The sequence below is a fragment of the Dryas octopetala genome, chromosome 2 (genome assembly GCF_963921425.1).
Source record: "Dryas octopetala chromosome 2, drDryOcto1.1, whole genome shotgun sequence".
In the NCBI taxonomy this organism is placed as follows: domain Eukaryota; kingdom Viridiplantae; phylum Streptophyta; class Magnoliopsida; order Rosales; family Rosaceae; genus Dryas; species Dryas octopetala.
In genome coordinates, this window is record NC_141367.1 from 12,105,891 (window position 1) to 12,133,715 (window position 27,825).

The 27,825-nt window shown below is 35.6% G+C and overlaps 3 protein-coding genes and 1 pseudogene across 12 annotated transcripts; 1 reads left to right on the top strand and 3 right to left on the bottom strand.

The window, feature by feature from the left end:
- The first annotated feature begins 369 nt into the window (after positions 1-369).
- On the top strand, positions 370-3,361 carry LOC147293135 (receptor-like protein 7). The gene has a single exon (XM_086231014.1). It carries the CDS (start codon positions 370-372, stop codon positions 3,337-3,339), a length of 2,970 nt encoding a protein of 989 aa, XP_086087140.1. The 3' UTR covers positions 3,340-3,361.
- A 29-nt stretch (positions 3,362-3,390) lies between these two features.
- On the bottom strand, positions 3,391-7,701 carry LOC147293136 (uncharacterized; annotated as a pseudogene). Its single transcript, XR_015120327.1, has 7 exons — positions 7,517-7,701; positions 5,885-6,935; positions 5,451-5,775; positions 5,098-5,356; positions 4,768-4,984; positions 4,087-4,451; positions 3,391-3,947 (listed from the first exon to the last, which is right to left on the bottom strand). The product of XR_015120327.1 is annotated as an uncharacterized LOC147293136 (transcript).
- Positions 7,702-9,028: 1,327 nt separating this feature from the next.
- LOC147293137 (putative helicase MAGATAMA 3) lies at positions 9,029-15,618 on the bottom strand. 5 transcript variants are annotated; one of them, XM_086233212.1, is made up of 10 exons: positions 15,505-15,618; positions 13,657-14,217; positions 12,364-13,479; positions 11,930-12,254; positions 11,580-11,838; positions 11,249-11,465; positions 10,574-10,932; positions 9,601-9,738; positions 9,334-9,430; positions 9,029-9,200 (listed from the first exon to the last, which is right to left on the bottom strand). In XM_086233212.1, the coding sequence occupies exons 1-9, from the start codon at positions 15,616-15,618 to the stop codon at positions 9,367-9,369; spliced, it is 3,153 nt and encodes a 1,050-aa protein (XP_086089338.1). In that variant the 3' UTR covers positions 9,029-9,200; positions 9,334-9,366. The 5 variants fall into 5 exon arrangements, with proteins under 5 accessions (XP_086089338.1, XP_086089337.1, XP_086089336.1 ...); XM_086233211.1 differs by having other exon boundaries at positions 9,029-9,203; XM_086233210.1 differs by having other exon boundaries at positions 9,029-9,206.
- Positions 15,619-22,474: 6,856 nt separating this feature from the next.
- On the bottom strand, positions 22,475-27,046 carry LOC147293138 (uncharacterized). Of its 5 annotated transcripts, none has more exons than XR_015120673.1 (5): positions 26,906-27,046; positions 25,218-25,755; positions 24,249-24,453; positions 23,004-23,357; positions 22,475-22,780 (listed from the first exon to the last, which is right to left on the bottom strand). XR_015120673.1 is itself a non-coding variant. In XM_086234011.1 (4 exons), the coding sequence occupies exons 2-3, from the start codon at positions 25,749-25,751 to the stop codon at positions 24,250-24,252; spliced, it is 738 nt and encodes a 245-aa protein (XP_086090137.1). In that variant the 5' UTR covers positions 25,752-25,755; positions 26,906-27,046; the 3' UTR covers positions 22,475-23,357; position 24,249. The 5 variants fall into 5 exon arrangements, 3 of the variants coding, with proteins under 3 accessions (XP_086090137.1, XP_086090138.1, XP_086090139.1); XR_015120672.1 differs by having other exon boundaries at positions 22,475-22,790; XM_086234011.1 differs by having other exon boundaries at positions 22,475-23,357.
- Between the last annotated feature and the right edge of the window lie 779 nt (positions 27,047-27,825).

Consider the following 27,825-nt stretch of genomic DNA (forward strand, 5'->3'; position numbering starts at 1 on the left):
CCCACGTTGTTTTCCAGTTTACCAGTTGGTTATTATTATTTAATGCACATTGCAATAATAAAATGCTATGGGTGGTCGTTGTTTATTGAACATAGTCATGGTGAGAGGGACATTGATATTTTGTAATTATTGATTTTTCATACAAATTGACAAAGACTGATAATTTGATCCAGAGCTTCTTCGCATTTTCTATTGTACCAACTTGCTTTTTCATATTGCGGACCATTGGAGATTCATGGAATTTTCAAAGTGATCCCTTTTTGAACTAGGTGACGTGTATATATTTAATATAAAAAAAAGGTGACATGTATATATATGCATGAAGAGTATCCAACTACACTCAACATTTTCAGAGTAGTAGAAATTAAGATGGGGTGGTTTTCATGGGCGAATCTCCTCTTCTTGCTCTATACTTGTCAATTTAACTGCTCATCATCAATATTTAACTCTTCTCCTTCTTTCGGTCATTTATGCCATTCTGATGAGAGTTCTGCTTTGCTTCAATTTAAGAACTCCTTCTCTATCGATACCTCGATTGATAATTCTGTTTATGGATTCATTCGAAATCCTAGAACAATCTTTTGGAATAAGAGCAAGGATTGCTGCACATGGAGTGGAATCACTTGTGAAAGAGTGACAGGTCACGTGATTGGCCTCAACCTTGGCTACAGTGGGCTTCAAGGCAATATTCATGACAACAGTAGTCTTTTCTCCCTTGGTCATCTCCAGAAGTTAAACCTCTCTCGCAACAATTTCAGAGGCTCCCCAATTTCTTCCAACTTTGGTGGGTTTGTAAGTATGACTCAGCTTGACCTTTCCTACAGCAACTTCACTGGTCGTATCCCTTTAGAAATCTCATACCTTTCCAAATTGGTTTCTCTTAATATCTCTTCTGAAGCTATGAGCCTAGAAACACATAGTTTCAAAAAAATTGTTCAAAACCTAACCAACCTTAGAGAGCTTTGTCTGGACAATGTTGACATGTCCTCAGTTGTACTAAATTCATTTATGAATTTGTCTTCTTCTTTGACATCTCTTAGACTCTATGGTAGTAATTTACAAGGGAAATTCCCAGATAAAATTTTCCGCCAACCAACCCTTGAGGAACTTGATTTAGGTTACAACGATGAACTCACTGGTTCTTTCCCAAAATCTAATTGGAGCAGTCCACTCATATACCTGGACCTCTCTAGGACTAGAATCTCAATAGATTTACCTTATCTGATGAGAAGTTTGAAATCTTTGACTGACTTGTACCTCAGTGGTTGCAATTTTGTAGGATCATATCCTGCACTGCTTGCTAACCTCACACAAATCAAGGAATTGGACCTGTCAGATAATGGTTTTGGTGGTCATATCCCATGGTTGCTTTTAAACCTCAAGGGACTCATTTCATTGGATCTTTCAAGCAACAATTTTGTGGGTTCACTTCCAGAAGTTCGTAGTAACTCCACAACAACTTCTTCACCATTATTTGATCTTTCAACAAAACAACTAGTTGGTCCGGTTCCTTTTCCTTTAACCATACTCCATTTATATAATAACTCACTTAATGGAACAATACCAACTTGGTTATATGTCTTGCCATCTTTGAAAATTTTAAGCCTTGACAGCAACCAACTCACTGGTAATATCAAGGAATTTCAATCTACTTCCTTATCATATATTGGTTTAAGTAATAATGAGCTCCATGGCATGATTCCGAGTTCAATCTTTGAACTTGTACACCTTAGAATCCTCTATCTATCTTCGAATAACTTGAGTGGCGTTGTGGAGTTTCAAAAGTTTGAAAGACTCCAAAGTCTGCGCAGTCTTGATCTTTCCTATAATCATCTATCGGTGAGTTTTAACAACTTGAGTAACTATTCATTGCCTAATCTTTACTCACTACGTTTGTCTTCTTGCAACATAACTGAGTTCCCATACTTTCTAAGAAGCTCACCACAGTTGGAATCGATAGACCTTTCCCAGAACCGAATTCAAGGCAACGTTCCCACATGGCTGTTGGATGTGGGAAAAGATTCATTGAATTATTTAAATCTTTCTCACAATTTCTTCACAGGTATAGAACAACTTCTTCCATGGAAAAAGTTGCGCATTCTAGACCTTCGCTCCAACTTGCTTCAAGGACAGCTTCCGATTCCACCACTTTCCACTTGGGTCATTTTTTTATCAAACAATCAATTGACTGGAGGGCTACCTTCAACGATTTGCAACCTAAGTTCCCTCTTCATCCTTGATTTGTCTAATAATGGCTTGAGTGGTGAAATTCCTCCATGTGTAGGGAATTTCAGTGAAGGTCTCTCAGTTTTGGATCTGCACTTGAATAAATTTGTTGGCTCAATCCCTGCAACATTCACAAAGGGCACCGTCTTGAGGAATCTCAACCTGAATGGAAATCATTTGGAAGGGCCATTGCCGCGGTCATTACTCAATTGTAAAGAGCTGGAAGTTGTAGACCTTGGAAACAACAACATCAATGACACCTTCCCCCATTGGTTGGAATCTCTTCCAATGTTGCAGGTTCTCATCTTGAGGTCTAACCAATTCCATGGTGTCATAGGCAATCCCAAAACTAGATTTCCCTTCCAACAATTGCGAATCATGGACCTCTCCCATAATCACTTTCGTGGTCTTTTGCCAACAAAATATTTCGACAACCTGATGGCTATGGTGAACGTCCGAGAAGATGAACTGAAATATATGGGAGAGTACTATTACAAAGACAGTGTGATAGTAGCAATGAAAGGCTTGTTCGTTGAGTTGGTGAAAATACAAACCGTGTTCACATCCATTGATTTCTCAAACAATGTTTTCGGAGGAGAGATTCCAAAGGTGATCAGCAAGCTGAAATCATTGAAGGGACTTAACTTGTCTCATAACAAGCTCACAGGTCCCATTCCACCCTCCTTCAGTAATTTGACTAATCTTGAATGGTTGGATCTCTCCACAAACAGACTTGTTGGTGAGATTCCCAGGCAATTGGCAGATTTGACATCACTCTCAAAATTAAACATTTCAGAAAACCAACTTATGGGATCCATTCCTCGTGGCAAGCAATTTGACACATTCGAAAATGATTCATACATTGGGAATTTGGGGTTATGTGGATTTCCACTTTCCAAAACATGCACCAATGAGGGGGAACATCAACCTCCACCATCATCCTTTGAGGGAGAAGATGGGAATGGAATTGATTGGAAAACAGTAATGATGGGGTATGGATGTGGAATTGTGATTGGAATTTCTACTGGATATCTTGTATTATCCAATAGAAAAGTTGATTGGTTTGTGAAAGTGGCTGCAAGAGAACTGCGTAGCAAATGGTGGAAAGATTAAAGCAGAGGATCCCAGCTCAAGTACTACTGCATGAGTAGTGCATGCATGTTAGATGTAGAAATTAGTTATGGTGTTTTTTTTTTTCTTTTATTATATGAGTTGGGTGTACTGGGGAAGCAGAAAAGTAGCGTTTGGTGCTGACTAGTGAGTAGTGAGTGTAAAAAAAGAAACTCCTTATGCAATGAAACAAGGCTTCAATAAAATTCTAGACACTATTCCTGACATTGGCTCATGTTAGCTTTGATCAAATGGAAAACAATGCAACTGCAAACCAACAGATGCATGCGATCAATTAGTAATGTAATTAAGGTATTAAATAATCAGTACTTACAAGTAAGTACTGAACCCATATTAGAGTATTGTGTTCAATTATCAATACACATCGTTACATCCAGTATTTTCAAATAAATTAAGAAAGTGAAACCTGGAGCCCAACATATTAAGTAAGAACTCATTTAAACTACACATACCTATCAGTTGTACTTAATGTTTCAGCTGGCCTGTCAGTCATACTGAGTGAAGAAAATGGTTTTGAAAGGAAATGCATAGGATCAGCTTCATGGCAACTTCTTGAATCCACTGGCCATCGAATTGGAACAACAATGTCCCTATAGCAATTTAGAAATAAGGGAAGATTAAAGCCAAGTCCACAAAGTCAGCACATATATATTTATAGTCCTATACAACTGATTGTTTTTCAAAATTCAAAGGACTAAATTGATTCAGAAAGCACAAAAACGTACGTACCCCTCAACAGATCTCTGTTTGCAGCGGTTCAGTTTATCAACTGTATAACTACCAACAATTCTGTCAAGACGGTTTGCAAGTTTTGGAATTTCAGGAAGTGGCAAAATATCCCAAATCTTGATAACTTGAATGTCCTCCGAAGTCTGCTGGAGAATGTCAACCGTCCAGATGAGATTCAGCAGCCCTTCAACTTCATACTTCTCTAGCAGTTGAGCAGAAGTCCCACCATGGAGTATAATTTCTTCATCATTGTGAGATTGGCGCCAACCACTAGAAAGCTTTGCCAATAAAGAAATCACTTCCTGACGAATATCAGTGTCTTTAATGTTTTCAATGGAATTCTTAAACTCATTGCTGAAGTAAACCTACAGGGGAAAAAAAAAAAAAAAGTTTGATTAAGGCTAATAATAGTATGCCAAACAAGTACTGACAAACACAAATTCTGCAAAACACAGAATTGAAACTCCAATATTCTAACAACCATATTACTACTTTAATGTGGCTACCTTCCAACTTTACAGAAACTTTTCATGATAAAGTACTCCATCCAAGGATCTATAAGGCTTTGGTAATGTTAGGTCCAATATAACACTATTGCAGCTAGGCTTTGACAATTATAATGTTGAAGTTCATAACAGCAATTCATCATAATTAAAAGGACAAGGAGAAGTAGCAGCATACCTTCCATTTTGCATTTTTGAACAGCGGAGAATCAATATTAAGAAGAAAATGGAGTTGGTCAAGATCCACCAGGGCAGTAGCAATAGCCCGAGACAAGTTCTTGTCCTCATCGGCATTATAAAAGCATTTGCGTTCCTTGGCATCAAGAATTAGCTTCTTCCAAATAGAATTACTGTTCATCAAAGTTGCCCCATTCCCCAATATCCAAAGACAATACCTACACATGACACAACCACAGCCAATTAGCTTCACCAAAACCACCAATACTTCAGACGGTAAATATAAGCTGCATCATATATGTATAATTTGTAATGTACGTAATAGTAGTACCTTGCGCGTGTTAGCATCACATTTGCTCTTTGACAGTTAGAGAGGAAACCTACTGATCCATTCCCATTACATCTGACAGTGGAGATAATTATCACATCCTCCTCGCCACCTTGGAACCCATCAACAGATCTCACACTTACAGAGAAGTCAGTGCCAGAATTTTCACTGTATTTTCTCACTCTCTCTTGAATTGCATTTACTTGAGCCTTATAAGGTGATATGACCCCAATGCTAACCTTCTTCTTTGTGCGAGTGAATTCTGTGGCCCAAAAAAAAAAAAAATTAAGAAAATTAAAGAATTAGTAACAGAACTTAGAATAATTGAGAGCATCAACTACCTTACAAACAAGTACCTTTATAAAGGTTTGCAACTATCTCATAGACCACAGCAACCTCAACCATATTTTTCTGACTATGCCCGCGATCAATTTCTTCTTTCCCATTGGCTATATTTATAAAGGAGTAGGATCCGTACATTTTGCCTGTGAGGAAGCACTTCTCATAGCTTGTTTCAGTGACATTTGGACCATCTAATATCCGATTGTTGTAAAACTCACTTTTTGGAAATAAGCTGATTGACGGATGCATCCTATACTGGACATTGAGAAGGAGCTTCTCATGTCTCAGCAGTACCAGTCTTTCGAACAAGCTTCTTCCAAATTCAGCCTGCTCGGAGATCTAACAATTTATTGTACATTCATTAGGGTGTTGAAACAATATATATAATAAAAAACTCCACATAAGCAAAATTTGAAAAACTAAAGAACACAAAGGATAGAATGAAAACCTTGCTTTTAACCATAGCAGGGAGTTGCCTCTCATCTCCTATGAGAATAGCATGGCGAAGACCGGGCAGCTGTAAAGGAATCGCTGATTCACATTCTTTAAGCTGAGCAGCTTCATCAATGATTAGTAATTCCAGTGGTGTCATTCCTTCTGTGTGCAATTTAGCAGAGCTTGATGCAGTACAAAATATTAAGCAGGCATTTGCCAAGCACAAATTTCTTATTGTTTGCACATCATTCGAATTTGGTACAGAAAAAGAACGAAGCGATCTGAGTATATCAATGCAATCTGTTTGAACTAATTTTACCCTTTCATCATAAACACCAAACTGGTACAATAAAGATTTAATAGACCTGAGCGAATCCGAAGCTCTAATCATGTCCTTGACCACCTCTTTTGAAATGCAAGATGTTGGTAAGTGAGTGTAAAGATTTACCATACAAATCTTGAGATGCTCACCAATGTAGTCAAGTTTTTTCTTTACAAACTCCTCAAAAATCAAAAAATAATCCTCATTGTACTCTTCGTTTCTCAAATACGACGAGTACTGCACCTCTGGATCCTCAAGTAAACCTATCATTTGTTGTCATGTTCATTAGATAGACAGCAAAAAGTGTATCTCTCTTGCTCTTAATTTGAGTGTCTCCTCCTGAACCATTGATAGGCTTTGATGCAAGTATTGGGAGCTTATCAGAACTGTCATCTTTTGATCCAACAACATAAGCAATGAGATAGAAATTTCTTGGCCTGTTCAAATCATCAATGCATTTTGGTCTAACATCAGTCAAGGCAATGAGATCTCCATTTTTTGGCTCATACATTCCTATGGAATTTTCGGATTCTCTCTTTCTCTTACATTGAATCTCGTAAAACAAGTCTTTAGGAAGCCTATGATCCTTAGAGGTTTCGACAGCCAAAATTTCACAAAAAGGTGCATGTGACAGACTCATCATTGTTGAGAGTAAGTCAGCATGTGTTTCCTCAATAAGTGAAGGAATGAATGATTTCATGTAACTTGTCACAGTTAAAAATGTATCAGGAATCTTCTCCACCTGCAAGTAAACAACTAATGTCAGATTATATATAAGTACTTCAAAAATTAAGGCCAAAATACATTTTTAGCCATTCTTTCAATTTTAGCAATTTCAGTCTCGTACTTTCATTACGTTTGGAATTAGGTACAAACTGTTAACTCTGATGATTTTTTAGACGGAAATATGACGTGACAACGCATATGAATGAATTTTAGACATTTCATGATTAATATGGTCCAAAAAAAAAAATTTTAAAAGTTCAATAAAATATAATTAAGAAAGAAAAAAAAGACAAAAACTTAAATAAGCAAAGAAAAAACAAAGCGGTTGCTTTTAAACGCATTAGTTTGCAGATATGGAAACACAATGAAGTGGATCAAGATATACATACGCATCTGAAATTCATATGCCATAAACTGAATTTTTACTTTAAAAAAAAAATAAACGATAGAAAAAAGTTGACCACATAATATAATATTATGGTGAGCAACGCTAGTTATTCACAATGCATATATAACTCATCAGTCATCATATGGTAGTTTTATTCATATATATATATAATATGAGGATTGAAATTAATTAAAGTACACAACACAAACCTGATTTTTGTAGAGCTCTTTGTTGAGAACATCTTCTATAGACCAGGAGAAGACCAAATCGATTAAGCTTCTACCCGCAACTCCTTCCTCCTTCACATTATTAGTATCCTCCATTACTAACTCTCCGATTGTTGACAATGACCAATTCGATCTGTGTAATGTTTTACAGGTACATGTAGTAGTAGTAGTAGTAGTAGAAGTCTTGGTCGATATATAACCAGGATGCTTGCTTGCTTAGGACTGAAGCAGAGGATCACATATATATGGTACTTTTACCACTGAAATCACCAAGTGTACAATGGAATACATTCCCACTATGTATCATATCATATATATATATGCTTTTTTTTTTTTTTTTGGGTGCAGCATATATGCTTTCTTTTGCTTTTCAACAACGCAGTTAATAATTACTTTTAATTAATTAGCCGTTCGATTTCCATTCAAAAATTATTAATATGCAAAGTGAAAGATAGTAAAGACAGCTCAGTTAAGAGGATAGTTAGTAATGTTGGCCAAAAAAAAAAAAAAAAGAGGACAGTTAGTAATATACGGGACGGAAAAAATACGTATAAAATACATACATATATTATTCGGAATATTTGTTATAAAAGTAAAGTGAAATTTTTTTATTTTTTTATTTTTAAATTTGAATTTTTTTATTCGTGAAAAATACAGAATAATACGTGTTTAGTATGAGATTGATATGCATATCATTGAAAAATACATGTATTAGACATTTGGATTGAAAAATACATATTTTTTTTGTATCTTTTGAAAAATACGAAAAACGAAAGTTTTTTTTCTTAAATATGTACGTACACGTATAATACACAAATTTACTAAACTATGGTATGCACACGCAGGCGCCAAAGATAAATGAGGCATGCACACGCAGATAGCCTATGATTTTAATTTTTTTTGTCGAAAGATAGCCTATGATTATGATCTTAATTAAATGCATAGGTAATGCCAACAGGCCAATGAGTTTCACATATTGTGAGACACTCAGCTGAGCCACCTAACACCTTTATTCAATAATTTTATGCTTAAAATGGTCTAGCAGCATACTTGACAAATGCAATTAAAGGATCAATGCATCATGTCGATCGCTTTTATCTTTTACACAAGTTATATCAGAACGTGATTAATTGTAGGCTATTATTTAACCACTTTTTACAGATGAGAAGAAATAACAATTAATGCTACGCTCACTTAATTTATTCATGATCATGTTCAGTATGCAATTATGCATACCAGGGATATTTGAACAAAGTTATTGAGCTGTGTGTACTGGGGAAGCAAAAAAGTAGGGTTTGGTGCTGACTAGTGAGCAGTGAGTGTAAAAATGAAACTACTAATGCAATGAAACAAGCTAGGCTTCAATATTATTCTAGACATTGTTCATTTGTTCCTAACTTTGGCTCATGTTAGCTTTGAACAAATGGAAAACCATGCAATTGCAAATCAACAGATGCATGCTATCAATTAGTAATATAATTAATTAATGGTTCATATATTACGATAATCGTTTCATTGAATTGTTACATCAAATAATTAAAGATCAATAGAATTGTACTTTCTCGACATCAGGCAATGGCTGCAACCTTCATATATATTATGTGTAATGGCTACAACTCCCTTACAAGGAATCTTGAAGCTACAACACCTGATGCTCCTGCTGTTGCTGCTGCTGCACAATGTCTTCTAAAGTTCAATCATTCACACAATTCTAAGTTATTTATAAAAGAAATAAAAACTTAATGGGAAATGCTTTTCAATGTTCTCTAGTTAATGGGAATTGAAGAAAGGACTTGTACCTCATTATTCATGCATCAATTAAGCAACCTTAATTACCACCTTGGCTTCAATCTGTTGGTCTCTGTTCCACTCGTTTTGGGCATGATCAAATTATTTCTGATAATAATTAATATGAAATAATCAGTACTTACAAGAAGGTACTGAAACCAGATTAGAGTATTGTGTTCGATTATCAATACACATCCTTGCATCAAGTATTTTCAAATAAAGAAAGTGAAACCTGGAGCCCAACATATAAAGTAAGAACTCATTTAAACTACACATACCTATAAGTTGAACTTGATGTTTCAGCTGGCCTATCAGTCATACTGAGTGAAGAAAATGGTTTTGAAAGGAAATCCAAAGGATCAGCTTCATGGCAACTGCTTGAATCCACTGGCCATCGAATTGGAACAACAATGTCCCTATAGCAATTTAGAAATAAGGGAAGATTAAAGCCAAGTCCCCAAAGTCAGAACACACACACACACACACACACACACACACACACACATATATATATATATATAATGTCCTATACAACTGATAGTTTTTCTAAATTTGCAGGTACAAATGTTCAAAGGACTAAATTGATTCAAAAAGCACAAAAACGTACGTACCCATCAACAGATCTCTGTTTGCAGCGGTTCAGCCTATCAGCGGTATAACTACCAAAAATTCTGTCAAGACGGTTTGCAAGTTTTGGAATATCAGGAAGTGGCAGAACATCCCAAATCTTGATAACCTGAATGTACTCCGATTTCTGCTGGAGAACGTCTACCGTCCAGATGAGATTCAGCAGTCCATCAACTTCATACTTCTCTAGCAGTTGAGCAGAAGTCCCACCATGGAGTATAATTTCTTCATCATCGTAAGATGTGCGCCAACCATTAGAAAGCTTTGTCAATAAAGAAATCACTTCCTGACGAATATTGGTGTCTTTAATTTTTGCAATGGAATTCTTAAACTCATTGCTAAAGTATACCTATACAGGAAAAAAAAAAAAAAAGGATTGATTAAGGCTAATAACAGTATGCTAAGCAAGTATTGACAAACAAAAATTCTGCAAAACACATAATTGAAACTCCAATATTCTAACAACCATAGTACTAATTTTAATGTGGCTACCTTCAAAATTTACAGAAACTTATATATATATATATATCTATAATGTCCTATACAACTGATAGTTTTTCCAAATTTGCAGGTACAAATGTTCAAAGGATTAAATTGATTCAAAAGGCACAAACATGTACGTACCCATCAACAGATCTCTGTTTGCAGCGGTTCAGCTTATCAACCGTATAACTACCAAAAATTCTGTCAAGACGGTTTTCAAGTTTTGGAATATCAGGATGTGGCAGAACATCCCAAATCTTGATAACCTGAATGTACTCCGATTTCTGCTGGAGAACGTCTACCATCCAGATGAGATTCAGCAGCCCATCAACTTCATACTTCTCTAGCAGTTGAGCAGAAGTCCCACCAGGGAGTATAATTTCTTCATCATAGTGGCGCCAACCACTCGAAAGCTTTGTCAATAAAGAAATCACTTCCTGACGAATATCGGTGTCTTTAATTTTTGCAATGGAATTCTTAAAGTCATTGCTGAAGCAAACCTATAGAGGAAAAAAAAAAAAAAAACAGATTGATTGAGGCTAATAATAGTATGCCAAGCAAGTACTGACAAACACAAATTCTGCAAAACACAGAATTGAAACTTCAATATTCTAACAGCCATACTACTAATTTAATGTGGCTACCTTCAAAATTTACAGAAACTTTTCATGATAAAGTAGATCCAAGGATCTATAAGGCTTTGGTAATGTTTGCTCCAATAGAACACTATTGCAGCTAGGCTTTTACAATCATAATGTTGAAGTTCATAACAGCAATTCATCATAATTAAAAGGACAAGGAGAAGTAGCAGCATACCTTCCATTTTGCATTTTTGAACAGCGGAGAATCAATATTAAGAAGAAATTGGAGTTGGTCAAGATCCACCAGGCCAGTAGCAATAGCCCGAGACAAGTTCTTGTCCTCATCGGCATTATAAAAGCATTCGCGTTCCTTGGCATCAAGAATTAGCTTCTTCCAAATGGAATTACTGTTCATCAAAGTTGCCCCATTCCCCAATATCCAAAGACAATACCTACACATGACACAACCACAGCCAATTAGCTTCACCAAAACCACCAATACTTCAGACAGTAAATCTAAACTGCATCATATATGTATTAATCTGTAATGTATGTAACAGTAGTACCTTGCGCGTGTTAGTACCACATTTGCTCTTTGACGGTTAGAGAGGAAACCTACCGATCCATTCCCATTACATCTGACAGTGGAGATAATTATCACATCCTCCTCGCCACCTTGGAACCCATCAACAGATCTCACACTTACAGAGAAGTCAATGCCAGAATTTTCACTGTATTTTCTCACTCTCTCTTGAATTGCATTTACTTGAGCCTTATAAGGTGATATGACCCCAATGCTAACCTTCTTCTTTGTGCGAGTGAATTCTGTGGCCCAAAAAAAAAAATTGAGAAAATTAAAGAATTAGTAATAGAACTTAGAATAATTGAGACCATCAACTACCTTACAAACAAGTACCTTTATAAAGGTTTGCAACTATCTCATAGACCACAGCAACCTCAACCATATTTTTTTGACTATGCCCGCGATCAAATTCTTCTTTCCCATTGGCTATATTTATAAAGGAGTAGGATCCGTACATTTTGCCTGTGAGGAAGCACTTCTCATAGCTTGTTTCAGTGACATTTGGACCATCTAATATCCGATTGTTGTAAAACTCACTTTTTGGAAATAAGCTGATTGACGGATGCATCCTATACTGGACATTGAGAAGGAGCTTCTCATGTCTCAGCAGTACCAGTCTTTCGAACAAGCTTCTTCCAAATTCAGCCTGCTCGGAGATCTAACAATTTATTGTACATTCATTAGGGTGTTGAAACAATATATATAATAAAAAACTCCACATAAGCAAAATTTGAAAAACTAAAGAACACAAAGGATAGAATGAAAACCTTGCTTTTAACCATAGCAGGGAGTTGCCTCTCATCTCCTATGAGAATAGCATGGCGAAGACCAGGCAGCTGTAAAGGAATCGCTGATTCACATTCTTTAAGCTGAGCAGCTTCATCAATGATTAGTAATTCCAGTGGTGTCATTCCTTCTGTGTGCAATTTAGCAGAGCTTGATGCAGTACAAAATATTAAGCAGGCATTTGCCAAGCACAAATTTCTTATTGTTTGCACATCATTCGAATTTGGTACAGAAAAAGAACGAAGCGATCTGAGTATATCAACGCAATCTGTTTGAACTAATTGTACCCTTTCATCAGCAACACCAAACTGGTACAATAAAGATTTAATAGACCTAAGCAAATCTGAAGCTCTAATCATGTCCTTCACCACCTTTTGTGAAATGCAAGAAGTCGGTAAGTGGGTGTAAATATTTACCATACAAATCTTGAGATGCTTACCAATGTAGTCAAGTTTTTCCTTCACAAACTCCTCGAAAGTCAAAAGATCATTACTTGTTGAGTTGCTACTATTAGTCTCTTCATCTTGATCATCATCCTTACTGTACTTTTCCTTTCTTTTTCTCAAATACAACGAGTACTGTTCCTCTGGATCCTCAAGTAAACCTATCATTGATTCTAACCAATGTTTCCATCCAGACAAAGGAGCAAAACACTTGGAGAGAATATTAGTACGATAATCGAAAAATACCTCAACAAGGTCATCATGATCATCCACCTTCATTCTCCCTCCATTCCCAAATAGAATTATATCTCCAAGTCCATACTTCCCATAATTAAGTGACTGGTTAACCAACCTCACAAGCCTTGTTGCCACTTGTATGACTGCAATATTGGTCGGAGCACATGTTAGTGTCCTGCATTTTAACTTAAAGAGGGCAAAGAGCGAAATACTGATTGTCTTCGTTTTTCCAGTCCCAGGAGGGCCCCATATTAGTTTGATTGTATTCTCGTGATAACATTTACTCAAACTGATACAGTTTAAAACTGCAGCTTCTTGGGAATCGTTTAGATTTTCAGAGCCTATTCTGGGCCATGCAGTAGAAAGAGAAAGAGAGCTTTTTCCTTCGGGAAAGCAAGTTGTACAAGAATTCCCACCCTGTAAGAAACAAACATAAAATGGATTAGTAAGGGGTTCTCCTTTAGGAATCAATTAAAAATTAAACATGGCCAACAATTCAAGCAGAGTATAAATCATTCCTATTTCCAAAAACTTGAAGAAGGCTCTTAGTGTGCATGACATTAAAGTAAATTGAGATGGCGTCGAGTAAAATACATCTGATGAATTGGATTTCACTTGCAGCACATTCTTAATTATATTTGTGTTTGCACTTTCGGAGTTCAAAGCTTTCCATACACGAACATTTGTTGTCATGTTCATTAGATAGACAGCAAAAAGTGTATCTCTCTTGCTCTTAATTTGCTTGTCTCCTCCTGAACCATTGATAGGCTTTGATGCAAGTATTAGGAGCTTATCAGAACTGTCATCTTTTGACCCTACAACATAAGCAATAAGATAGAAATTCCTTGGCCTGTTCAAATCATCAATGCGTTTTGGTCTAAAATCAGTCAAGGCAATGAGATCTCCATTTTGTGGCTCATACATTCCTGCGCAATTTTCGGATTCTCTCTTTCTCTTACATTGAATCTCATAAAACAAGTCTTTGGGAAGCCTATGATCCTTAGAAGTTTCAACAGCCAGAATTTCACAAGAAGGTGCATGTGACAGACTCATCATGCTTGAGAGTAAGTCAGCATGTGTTTCCTCAATAAGTGAAGGAATGAATGATTTCATGTAACTTGTCACGGTCAAAAATGTATCAGGAATCTTCTTCACCTGTAAGTAAACAATTAATGTCAGATTTACAAGTACTTAAAAAATTAATATACTTATAAAGATAGGTTTTAACTATAGTGATGATTGTACTTGTATGTGTGACCGTTAGTAATGCTGAAAATCAAGTAGATTACCCTTGTACACTGACAAAGCCAACATTATGCTGTTAAATTTTTTTGAAAGGTTCACTCAAGAATCTAATGTGCGACTAGTCTAAAAAAGGGTTTACTTATCCACGTGTTGACACCGCAATGTGAGTTCCACGTGAAGTGTGCTAAGGACTAGTCCTAGCAAATTAGGCCCCCTTTGGTATCTAATTCAAAAAATATTTTAAAAACTATGATTCATTTTGGAAATATGATTTTTGAGGAACAATTTTTATAATTTAAATATCTGTTTGGTATGATTGTATGAAATAGCAAGTAAATTCCTAATTCATATTATAATTATTCACTCAACTCAACTAAGCACAAAGCAGAACGATTTTTATAAACAGGGTGATGAACAATTCTCATCAAAGCAGAACGATGATTTCTTCTCAAATATTCATGGGTGGTAACTGGTAAGTTGTCTATGGCTTTCTCGGCAACCAACCAGAAAATTAATTTTGTTTGCTTCTAGATCTGAAACTTCCTCTCTGATCTCTCTCCCTCTCTCTCCCTCTCTCTCTCTCTCTCCCCTTTCTCTTTCTCTCTCTCTCTCTATGGAAGTGTGGGATTTTGCTGTGTATTTTGGCCTACTACACAGAGGAAGATGAAACAGAGTTTGTGGCAGGACACTTAAAAAATAGTCTACCAAACACATTTTTAAAATTTAAATACAATTTTGTGTTTTTAAATACAGAAAACAGTTTTTAAATAAGGTACCAAACGGACCTAAGTTTCTCTTGGTGAGCCTTGCTTACTACTAAACTAACTTTTTTTTTTTTGGCCAGGTACTACTAAACAACTTAAACTTTTGGCATCTATGATTTAATTTCTTCGCAAAACAAAGCGGTTGCTTTTAAACCGATTAGTTTGCAGATATGGAAACAAAATGAAGTGGATCAAGATATACATAAGCATCTGAAATTCATATGCCATAAACAGAATTTAAAAAAAAAAAAAAATGGGAATGAAAGAAAAAAAGTTGGCAACATATTAACATAATACAATACTATGGTGAACAACGCTAGTTATGCACAATGCATATATGTATAACTCATCAGTCATCACATTGTAGTTTTATTCATATATATATATATATATAATATGAGGATTGAAATTAATTAAAGTACACAACACAAACCTGATTTTTGTAGAGATCTCTGTTGAGAACATCCCTTATAGACCAGGAGAAGACCAAATCGATTAAGCTTCTACCTGCAACTCCTTCCTTCCTCACGTTATTAGTCTCCTCCATTACTGACTCTCCGATCGATTGTTGACAATGACCAATTCGATCTGTGTAATGTTTTACAGGTACATGTAATAGTAGTTGTGGTAGTACTTAGAAGTCTTGGTCAACATATATAACCACGATGCTCGATGCTTGCTTGGTTAGCATTGGAGGTAAAGTATCACAGATATATCGTACGTTTACCACTAAAAAGTAAAAACACCCAGTCTACAATGAAAGAGACATTCCCACTATGTATTATATAAGCTTTCTTTTGCTTTGCAACAAATTGATATGATAGCCACCCAATTAACTTTTAACAATGAGTAAAGGGACCATATATAAAGCTCATCGATCAACAGTAAAAGGACCAAGAAAATGAAAATTAGCTAGTGAAAGATAAATAAAGAAATAAAAAGTAAAGGCATGCAGTCACGCCTATGTTATGTATATGTGTGTAGCTAGTTTCGTTGTAATTATTACTTCTAATTAATTAGCCCTTCGATTTCCATTCAAAATTTATATTAAAATGCAAAGTGAAAGATGTAAAGACATCTTAGTTAAGAGGAGTTAACAGTAATTAAAGATAACCAACAGACACATGCAAATAGCCTATAATTATGATCTTAATTAGATGCATAGGTAAGGCCAACAGGCGACGCTTCAATTCATGCATACGTACACAAGCCAAGAAGGTTCATTGTGAGACACTCAGCTGAGCAACCTTACACCTTTATTCAATAATTTTATGTTTAAAATGGTCTAGCAGCATACTTTTCCCAATGCAATTAAAGGATCCATACATCATGCATGTCACTTTATTTTTTAATCAGTGAAGGATTAATTTGTGGGCTATTATTTAACAACTATTTATGGTTGAGAAGAAATAATAATTAATGCTACACTCACTTAATTTATTCATGATCATGTGTCAGGTTTTTTTTTTTTTTTTTGGTTATTTGATGAAGTAAACGGTGAGTGTAAAGGAAAATGCTGGCTTAATTCATTCTTCTACTTCTAGGGTTTGTTTGGTTCAAGTTTTAAAAGTCTGAGAACGGAAAATTAATTCCATTTCAATGTTTGGTAAGTACATGGAAGAGAAATCATTTCCTGGCCCAAGGGAAATCATTTCCCTTATTGGGGTGATTTCCCTTATTGAGGGAAAAATGAAATACTTGCTGGAGCTTGGATTTTGTTTTCCCACCTCTTGAGAAAACATTTATTACTTATTTTGTAGACTAAACTAATCCTTATATTTTATTAAATTAATTAAAAAAATATTTCTTTTGTTTAATAAATAAGGATATAATTAAAAAACTATACCAATTTTATTTCTTATTCCAGTACAAACCAAACAAGGAAATGGAAATGAAAAGGGAATCATTGGTTTACTTTCCAAACATTACCAAACGGGGGAATGAGAATCTTACATTCCCTTTTCCTTGGAAAAGGCATATGAATTAATTTCTCAGAAAATCAATTTCGCAAACCAAACAGGCCCCTAGTATGCTCTATGATGGGCTTCTCGATCGGCTCTCCCAAAGAAAGATCAAAATCTTGAATTATAGGTGTACAACGGACCGACCCGTTTAAAATGGGCCCATTTGTGCTTCATGTCGTGATCGGGTCGGCCCATTTAATAATCGGACCTGGTCGGCCCAGTCCAATTATCTTAAACCTTAAGCCTGACTCAACCAATAGCTCGGCCCATAACGATCCGAGCCGGCCCAATTATTTATTTTGAAATTTTTAAGTTTTAATAATTATTTAATAAAAATTATTAACTAAATTTTTAAAGTTGTTTAAAATTATTTGATAAAAATTATTAACTAATTTTTTAAAGTTGTTTAACATTGTCTCAAAAATATTAGAGAATGATTAGTTATGCAATTGGAATATTGTCACATAAAGAAACAATTTATAAAAAATAAAAAAAAACATTAATGATAAAATATTGTTTAATAAAATAGTAATCAATAATGAATAACTTTGGAATAGAATATATGATGTTGTATTTAATTTTTGGGAAATTCTTGAATTTAAATAAATATTTTTATTTTGGGGTTTTTTTTTTTTAAATCAAGATCTAGAACTCATTGCACAACCCAGCCCGGTTGCAAAAAATTGGTACCAAGCCGGTGCTCTTCCTTCCGATTTCGAAGTTGCTGGAGACGCCGATGCAGAGGGTGGTGTGCAAGAGGCGCTCCAGCACCAGCCACCGCTTGCAGACTAGCAAGCATGCATCGCGCGTAGTAGGTGGGAAGAAGAAGAGGTGGTGGGACCTGCACAAGGAAGAAGAAGAAGAGAAAAGAGGTTGGGACTGGGGTGATTTAGAGGTCGACAATGGGTCGGGCCGGGCTAGCCCGACCCAAATTTTTCTGGTTCGGGCCGGACTCGGGCTTAAATTATAGGAGCCCAATAGGGCTTTCGAGCGGGGCCGGGTTGGGCTTGGGCTTTAATACACAAGCCTAAGGCCCGCCCATCGAGCTTTGGCTTGCGGGCTTGGAGGGCCAGGTCGGGCTAGGCCCGAACGGACGGCCCAGAACGGACGGCCCAGGTCGAGCATCTACAAAGCCCACTCTACACTCTAGGAGGGGAAATACCCTTCAAATCGGGGGAGAATTTTATTATGAATTAAAAGAATTTTCTTATAAATTAAAAAGACTTTATTATTAATTAGAAAAATTCTTATAAATTAAAGGACTTTATTATGAATTAAAAGCATGTTCTTATAAATTTTAAAACAGTTGTTAGTTTCTAGGATTTGTTATATTGGCTATTTTCCTTGTCAAAACAATTGTATTTATTTTTATTTAATCACTCACAAGCTCTAGGCTAGATTAAGGACAAGTTCAGCTGTATTGAAGAAGTCAAGAATGAACAAAGACTCAAGGTATACTGCACTTCATTCATTTCATGAAAATAACAGTTTTTTGTCTATTTGACTAGTCATTCACTGAACATAAAGAACAATGTTTTTCACGTACAGTGGTTGATACTTAAGTCACAGTCACTACAGTGGGGCCATTTCGGGTTTGACTTTTAAAGCCCATTTCATTGAAAGCCCATGTTCTGTTTTTTACTAAACATGCATGTACATTGCACATGGCTTGGTTCCCCTACTGTATCAATCAGATCTGATTGCTTCTTTGTCATTCACGCCACACACCTACACACATCAGCACTATTCATCATCTTCCCCATTTCTGATTTTTGCAAAATAAAGCAAAATTCCTTTTTACAGCTCCTCATTCCTATCCTTAGTAATACTAGGATACCCCTCTAGGACAAAGAGAATATGCCCCTTATTCGTCTCTTGTGGACATCCATTGATTGGCTTCCACGTGGCTCGGGCAAACACGGAAATGGTGTGTGTGTGTGTACGGGTATATGAGGTACTCTGTTCAGATCTTTTGGGTGTGTCTATGAGCATTTTCAGTGGGTATTTTCGTGGTTTTATGCCTGGGTATTTTCAGGGGTGAGTGCTCATCTTTATCAATTCAGAAATGTTCTTTTAATTCTGAAAAATCAAAAAGATTTTTTGAACTTGTTTGTTTCATCTAAAATTCTAAATGGGTTTGAGTGTTTAAATCTTTTCATATATTCTTCAAACACATTCATTTTAGATTTTAGTTGAAGGATTCAATATCAACCTTTTCATGCCTCTAGCTTGAGAAGGTTGATCTTTTTTAAGAATCCAACATTGGCATATCATGTGCATACATTGATGAATCTACTGGGCTTGGTGTGAATTGGTGCCATGGGTTGATGAGCTTAGAGTTGGAGCTGCCTTCTTCATGAATGACCGATTGCCTTGCTTATGGAAGTTGCACAAAGGGGTAAGAAAGCTGCCACTTAGTCTAGGACTTAGTGATTGAGCTTGTGTTCTGTGTGCTCCCTTTGTATTGAACTTCTTCTTTAGTGGATTGCTTGGTCAGCTGGAAAGACCCCCAGTTTTTAACCGTTAGTGGTTTTCTGGGTGAACAATCGTGTGGCTTGTTTGTGACTTGTTTCCTATGTGTTGCTGATTATTGATTCGAAAATATCTTCACAAGATCACACACCTCACTTTAGCATGTTAGCTTAGACCATGAATGTTAAATGAATATTTGTTAAATCTGTCCACACACCACTTTAGTTGTTGATAGCACTGGGATGCCTACATTGATGGATCCTTTGAGTGCATAGGGTGTCACTCAATTCCCTGGTGTGTTCTGACTTGTGGTATTCACTGGAGTTGATTTGATTTTACAAGTAAATCTGGAGGTTCAGATTTTAGTTACTGCATCGTCTGAGTTGTGTCTGTTTGACTAGTTCATGAATGATCATATAAAATTAAAATTGGGGTCCGATCACTGAAAGTGAATTTAATCAAGTTAATTGAGTGAATAGATCACCTAAATTAAACTTTCAACAGTCCCGGTGTCCATCTAAAAATTATTTTTCTAAATGACTCAAGCCTAATTATCTCTACAAAAAATGAACACATTAAGCCTCCACTTTGGATAAAAAAAAAAAAAAGGAGAGAAATATCTAATAAAAATATAACAAATCCAACACAATACAAACATAGCACTAACATATATAAATACAAATATCAATTCCTTGGACTCAGATATATAAAATAAAGAAGAAAAATAAGAAGATACATATCGCTCAGGTCAAGAAAAATGTATAATTACCAACCTTCTTTTGAGGTACGTATATATAATTACCAACCTTCTTTTGAGGTATTATACCAATGATTTCATTACCTCTTACTCAGGTAGAAAAATGTTGAAAAAAAACAAGAACCACAATCATGGAGGGCTTGGTGTTGAAAAAAAAATCGAAGAAAAAGATGAGAGAAAGAAGAAGAAGATCGAAGATTGATGATGAAGAAGATAGAAGATGAAGAAAAATCAAATAAGAAGAAAATAAAAAAAGAAAAAGAAGATCGAAGAAACCACAAACACAACTACAGCAAAATAACACATTACTTATATGTAAGTAATGATTAAAGGAAACTTGAAAAACACTACAAAAAATGCCGTGTTGAATTTTTGAAATTGTTAACCTAAAGAACATGTGAGGATAGAAGCTTAATGATATTTAGAAAACGTAAATGACGTTTCTTCTTAATCTTTGAATGTTGGTCGTAATACACTAATTTGGACAAAAAAAACACCTATTTTGAAATTTGAAAACAAAATAAAAAAGGATATACTTAATTTACAAAGTCAAACATAAATGAGAATTAATTACCAAAAAAATAACAACAAAACCTTTAAATATGACATTAATACACATTAATTTGGAAAGGAAAATACTAGGGAGGCTATCTTTTTGTACCATCTTTATAATAGAGATGGGCCCCACTTGTATTGGTGGGTCTCATCTCTATTAGAGAGATAGTATACTAAATGGTATAAAAAGATGGTCTTCCTAGTACTACCCATTTGGAAAATGCAGAAAACTTTGAAATTTGAAAACGAAAACAAAAAATGTAAAATCTTAATATTCAACTTCATAAATTAATGGCAATTAATTACAAAAAAGTTTCATGATAATACCTTGAAATAAGATATTAATTGACAAAAATAAAATTAACCTTTTTTAAACTCAAAGGGTAAAAGAGGAAATCACAAAATAAAATTTCTACAGAAAATGGATAATCCTACATGGCAAATTAAAAAATGAGTGTATATCTAATTTTCCCAAAAAAAAAAAGGTAATATCAAATTGGGTCTTCCAAAATGGATGTATTTCTAATTAGCTCTTTTCGTTTTTGGCATACTGAAAAGGTCGGTTTAATTACTGAACCATGCTCAATCTTAGTTATAGGTAAAAAATTATTGTATGTGACTGTAACACAACGTGATATGATGACGTAGTGTTACCATTTCACTTATATTATAATATGTGTACGATTTTAAGTGTATTTTGTAGGTTTTAGAACTTAATAATTGTACACGTGTTACAATTTAAGTGAATTGGGAACACCACATTATCATACCACGTGTTGTTACGATCACACACAATAATTTCATCAACATTTATTATCATGGATTAATGACGTGGACTTAAAAAGACTACTAAACGGTGGGCGAGGCATTCAATCCATGCCCATATGGTGTAAATTTGGCAACTATGTCATTAAAAAATCCATGTTAGGGTTGTTACAATGACATTTAATGCTCTTCTTAATGATTTCATGACGGACATACTATTTTGTAAGTTTAGGATTTATGACGTATTATTTTGTAAGTTTAAGATTTAGGATCGATTTAGGATTTATGTTAATTAGTATACTAATCTGAAACATTTTTTATTTGTTGTCCAATCTAAAATTCTCTATATCTTTTGTAGGTGCATTTCTAATTGAGCTTTTCTTTTTTTCTTTTTATGTATTTCATTTTTATTTTATTATTATTTAAATTAAGCTCTCCTTATAATGCTTTTTCTCAAGCTTTCATTTTCGTGACCAAAAAAAAAAAAAGAAAGAAAGGAGAACCCTCCCCTCATCTCATCTCATCTCATCTCATCCCACTCTCTCTCACAAAGTCACATCGTATCAAAGTAGGTGGTTCAGAAATTCTCAGAAATAGTTGAAAATCAGTGCAGAAAAATCTATACTAGTTGAAAATGATTCTGATCATTGTTCTGGATGTCTTTGGGCTTCAATTGTAGCACTTGCCTAGATAGATCTAGATAGCTAGGTTCCATCGTATTTGGTTTTCGTTTCTTCCATCCCTGAATTGGCACCACCACTGTATAGTAGCTAGAATGTGGCACTCTGTTGAACACTTGAAGTAGAAAGCCTTAATGCACATATATAGCTAGGCAAATGCTCGGAATAAATCACAACTTTCAGAATTCAGATAGAAAACTGCTCAAAATATTTCAAAAGTGTCGAGTGGGAAAATTGGAACTCTAAGAATTTACAAATAGATTGCAACTCCAATCCAATATTTCTCTATTTTAATTTCAAATTTCTGGAATTCAGATTTAATTTTGTCATGCCAAAGTCAGAAATTTTCTGTTGGAATTCAACTGAAATAGGAATTGAATTTTCAATCCAACTTGCACCCTTATGGCCATGAAGTGAGTGAAGCTTTGAACTAGTTATATCCTTTTCTTTTCAGCCTCAACTCGCTTAAGAGAAGTTCTACTTCTACCCCTTTCTGAAAGCCAGAAATTCTGCCATCTGAGATTTCCTGACAATGATCATATAAAAATCACATGAACTATTTAATCAAATTTCCAGCAGATTTTCTAATGATTGTGTAAACCAATTGCAGCAAAGCTTTGTCAGAGAAGAATGCAAGCCTTAGACTGATGGACATTAACCTTAACATAATCCTGTTATGGTGGTGACCTGTGATGTGATGTGGCCCAGTACTAGAGCACAGAGTCAAGCACAAGAATACCTGATCAAGATCAAAAGTAGCTGATGGATTTCGCATGCATTTTACAAAGTAAGCCTCATTCCTCTCCATGAAGACTGACCACCAAGTAAAGGCTATGCTCACTGCACTCTCGTTCCTTGATCATTAGGGAACTTTAGAAGCCACCAACACATCCAAAAGCTAGTCTGCAAACCTTGACATGGCTGCTGCTTTGTGTCCTTTATGAATGAGGCTAGACCCCAGCCAAATAAGCTCATTCCACTCACACAACAGTAAAACATGCTCTTGTGTTTCAGGTACAAGGGGAATAATGGAGATGCAGTGATCTGTCTTTTGTAGAGATTCAAACTGATAGGCAAGGGATTGTTGCATGCTCTGTGAAGAAAACACTTATTTTAGGCAGAATCTGAAGTCCGTATTCTTATTTAGTTTTGATCAAATAACTAAAAGAATAAAAATAGATAGGTGAGATTTGGCTTGAATCTTAATGTATCCAGCAACTGCATACATTCTGATATTGAAGTGACATATAACAATTGAATTAGAATGTTTAAGGTGGACAGTTAATCAATCTGAATCCAAGAAATTTTTTTTTCAACATATATAATTTCCAAGTAAAATAAATGTGCACACAGACAATACACGAATATTAATAAGTTAGTAGTATAATCATCAGAATCAGATCAACCTAGAAAAACGATAATTTCTCTTTCTTTTATATTGTAATCCATATTATAACAGCATTTGTATTCCAACTGATATTCAGTTTCTCTTCCTCTGCCAATTGAAGATGAAATCTTCATTCAAAAGTCCTTTGAAAATTAGAAAGAAGTGCTACCAAAAATCTATTCCAAACATTTAAAGAGTGAAGTACAGATTCCTTGAAATAGTTCATTGAAGCACATCCTCTCTCTCTCTCTCTCCCCCTATATATACATCTATTGCTCTATCTATCTATCTATCTATCCATCTCTCTCTCTCTCTCTCTCTCTCTCTCTCTCTCTCTCTCTCTCTCTCTCTCTCTCTCTCTCTCTCTCTCTCTCTCTCTCTCTCTCTATATATATATATATATATATTGCAGTTGAAACATAAGCTTGGCCGAAGAAAGCAAGAAACTATCCAAGGACAAGCTTTTTAAAGTTTAGCCAGCCCCGGAGGCAGAAATATCTGTCTCAATTAAATCCAAAGTTCCAGGAAAAGCAAAAATTCACTGAGAGAAATGAACAACATCAAACACAAACAGAGACAGATCAAAATGACACTCACTCTAGTCGGAGTATGAACTGTCTTGCTCTTCAGATTCAAGTTCTCTCATATTGTTAGTTACCACTTCAACTTTCAATGATAACCTCTGAGTATGTTCCTCAATATATTTCAATACAATCTGCAGCTGCTCTTGATAAGCTGCAGACTTCTTTTTCTCCCGATGTAGCTCCGTGGACAGTTCCCGGATTTTCAAATCTTTCTCATCCTGGAAACAGAGAACTAATATCAGACACTGTTGGAATACAAGCTCATACAGGAATGTGTACATATAAGCTTATGTAAAATATAATAAATTTTAAATTATATTTACTAAAGAATGCAGGATGACACAAATGTTTTCAACAAGCAGCTGCATGACAAGATAATTATTGAGGGTTTAGATCATAACTTGACTGGTCTTAGGGTCCTGCCTAGCAAATTTTCTACTTGATCTGACCTGGGAATCATAGCCACCTAACTTATGGAGCAAAAAAAAAAAAGAAGGAATATTTGTCCAACCAGAACTGCTTTTGTCAAAGGACCTGCATGCCTTTGTAACAGCAAGTACATAGCAGCTACCAGTTTTGCATCAAAGTTTTTCCTTTTCTTCAAGATACGTAGAACAGACTCAAAGTGGTCATCTACAAACACAGAGTTTGAATATAAAATATAAAATATTAAAAAAGAAATCATTGGACCCATCAAAAAAATCAATCTCCAACTACAAGTCACATTATGCCTCATCATCTCTTACAAATCAGAATATTACAAATTTATTCAAGCAAATTGCACTGAATGCACATTTTGACTTTTTGCAATGAATACAATTATTAATTATTCAAATCTAGTTGTTGGCTCCAATCCATACAACTCTATTCTCATGCTATTTAAATAGGAATCTAACTAGTTTTCAAAAAAACTTGGAAAATGAGATTAAAAATTCCACAAGTTCATTTATATACAATCACAAACACCAACACACCAACATACCTCACAGAATGCAATCCTATGTGATCGTCGAGGTGGCATTTTGCTAGGATTCAATTCATGATTATGTTCTTTTACAAAACCATATATAACCCACTTCCCTCCATCCTTTGCTGCTATCCTTAACATTGCATTGCATCCCTCTCTGGTGGCCGGCCTTGATGAAAGAACTCTGTTTTGTCTGCTTGCATATTTTTCTGCTCGAAAACCTTCTTTTGAGCAAACAAACTCCCGACCAATTATTGAGTTATCTTTTAGTGAACGACGTGTACGGTTATTCCGTATTGTAAAACCCATATGCCTACCATACATCTCATAAAATTCTCTAGCATCTTCTGCTGATTCAAATTCCATGCCGATAACCGGTTCCAAAGTCAAAGGAAAATCTTGACTAGATGTTTGGATCAAATTATCATTTGCACTAGGAGTATATGACAGCTCTTCATCAGCTGTTTCATGACTGGTAAAAGTTTCTTCTAGCCAACGCCTATAGTTTCTATCGGGACTAAATCCTTGTCCTGAGGTGCTTGCCATCATGGACCTGCCAGAAACTGGGATAAGTTATTGTATCGAACAAAACCATAGCATTAAAGCCCAAAGCGTGGATGAAGCACAAGCAATGGCAGCAACTAAATTGTTCTCATCACTCCAGGATCCAATTTATTCAAAAGGTCAAATAGGCAAGTAATAGTGTGCATCGTCACCAATGAGCCTTAGCTTACAATTAGGCAAAACAGGGACAGTATGAAACCAATCACATGGCAAGTTTAGAATTTGTTTTGAGCATGCACAACAAGATGATTTCAAATTTGCCCGCACTATGCACGTTATCAATCGTGATACCCACATAACACCAAAGCATCCACCTTTACTGACTACAACAAAATGAGAAGGATAGAATGCCATTTTGTTAAAAAACTTATTGCCAACTACATAGCTCAATGGTTCTTTACTCTGTTTTTTTCACTCTATATGGCTCACACGTACACTCTTCTAAAACATAAATGAGAACCCATCTCTAAAATGATACAAAGGCGCATCGCTTGGGTGTTCCCCTTTTAAATACATTAGCTCAGTACCAAACCTGACACTTGAATCCATGTCCACAGGTTCCCAAATGTTGACAGAAAGGTGGCTATAAAAATTGTGGAAATATACCGCTCAAAGATAATCTTGGGAGGTACCTAGGAGTTTTCCTCATTCATTCTAAAATCACAAAGGATGCATACAAAGAGTTGCATCAAAAGATCCAGCAGAGGCTTGCCTCATGGAAGAGTAAGCTCCTTTCTTAGGCTTGCAGGTTAACCTTGATCAAGTCTGTATCTACTTGCATCCCCAGATATACAATGCAGATTGTGAAAAATGCTCGTTAAGGTTGGGCTTCACCTTGTGACTCTACTGACAGTCTCAGTTACCAAAGGCATTGACAGGTACCACCCAGACTTGCCCACTTAACTAGGAGTCAAATTTTTCAAGGAAAGTAACTCACAATAGGCATTGAGTCATTAAATCAGTAATAAATCCACATAATTCAGACTTTAAGGTTCAACCTCTATGATACAATAGGATTCTGAAAACAACAACACATATTAAAAATTGAAGTCATAGCTAAACTGTGCAAAATTCTTAGCTGTGAATGCCTCTGAGAGAGAGAGAGAGAGAGAGAGAGAGAGAGAGAGAGAGAGAGAAACCTGAGAAATAGCTGAAATAGAAAGCCCAAAGCCAAACCCTAGGGCTAGGAATCTTTGGGTTGTAGAGTCTGCGATTGAACTGATCAGTGAAGCAGGTTTCGCTATCATTGGAGGCCCTCCCCTGTAAAAAGCGTTTCGTTTCGGGAAATGCATCACCACAGTGATCTATGTACCCAAGTAACCCAGCACAGTCGTCAGTTCACCAACAAAATTGTAATGCCACGTGTAGAAATGAACGGGGTAACTTGTTTACGCATCAGTGTTCTTCGATAATCCATACACCGACACACCGTCAAACAAGTTCAAAGTCAATTACTGCTTAGGGTAAAATAGCATTTATTCTTTAAAAAGAAAAAGAAAAAAAAAAAAGAATTTCATTTTGGTTTCCATTAAAATTTTTTAATCCTTTTCTAAAATTTTCATAATTTTGATCCTCGAGTACTCGAGCTCTCTTGGTGTTGGTACCAGGAAATCAGACGCCACGTCTCACCCCGATAACAAGGACTGATGGACCTAAATCGACAAATGACTTCTCAACCGAAGTAATGAAGCTTGCCAAAAGAGAATCTCACCTGATCAAAGAAAGGACAACAGCTGTAAAGGTACCCTACACGTGGTGCACATCAAGGAAAGGGCTCACTGAAACCCTAGCCAAAAGAGACTATAAATACAATACTACAAAGGGAATGAAGGCATCACGAACAACCCCAAAAGAATATAAACCCCAAAGCGGCGGCCCTACAAAATCTGAAGATTCAAGAACCCTAATTTGTCATATTTTTCACCAACTTTCTGCTTTCTGCAACTTGTTTAGATAGTTTTTAGCTTATAAATGAAACCACTTTGTATTTATTTCTAGTTTATTGTCTTGTCTAGTTACTCCAAAGTTACTATTTCTATATAAGTTATTTTATGAATCT

Coding starts and splice junctions, on each gene's coding strand:
- LOC147293135 (XM_086231014.1), top strand. CDS start 370: ATGGGGTGGTTTTCATGGGCGAATCTCCTCTTCTTGCTCTATACTTGT.
- LOC147293137 (XM_086233212.1), bottom strand. CDS start 15,618: ATGGAGGAGACTAATAACGTGAGGAAGGAAGGAGTTGCAGGTAGAAGC. Junction 13,480..13,656: donor TGAAATCCAATTCATCAGAT/GTATTTTACTCG, acceptor TGTTTCTTACAG/GGTGGGAATTCTTGTACAAC. Junction 9,431..9,600: donor ACATCAAGTTCAACTTATAG/GTATGTGTAGTT, acceptor AATTATTATCAG/AAATAATTTGATCATGCCCA.
- LOC147293138 (XM_086234011.1), bottom strand. CDS start 25,751: ATGATGGCAAGCACCTCAGGACAAGGATTTAGTCCCGATAGAAACTAT. Junction 24,454..25,217: donor ATAGGATTGCATTCTGTGAG/GTATGTTGGTGT, acceptor CTCTGTTTCCAG/GATGAGAAAGATTTGAAAAT.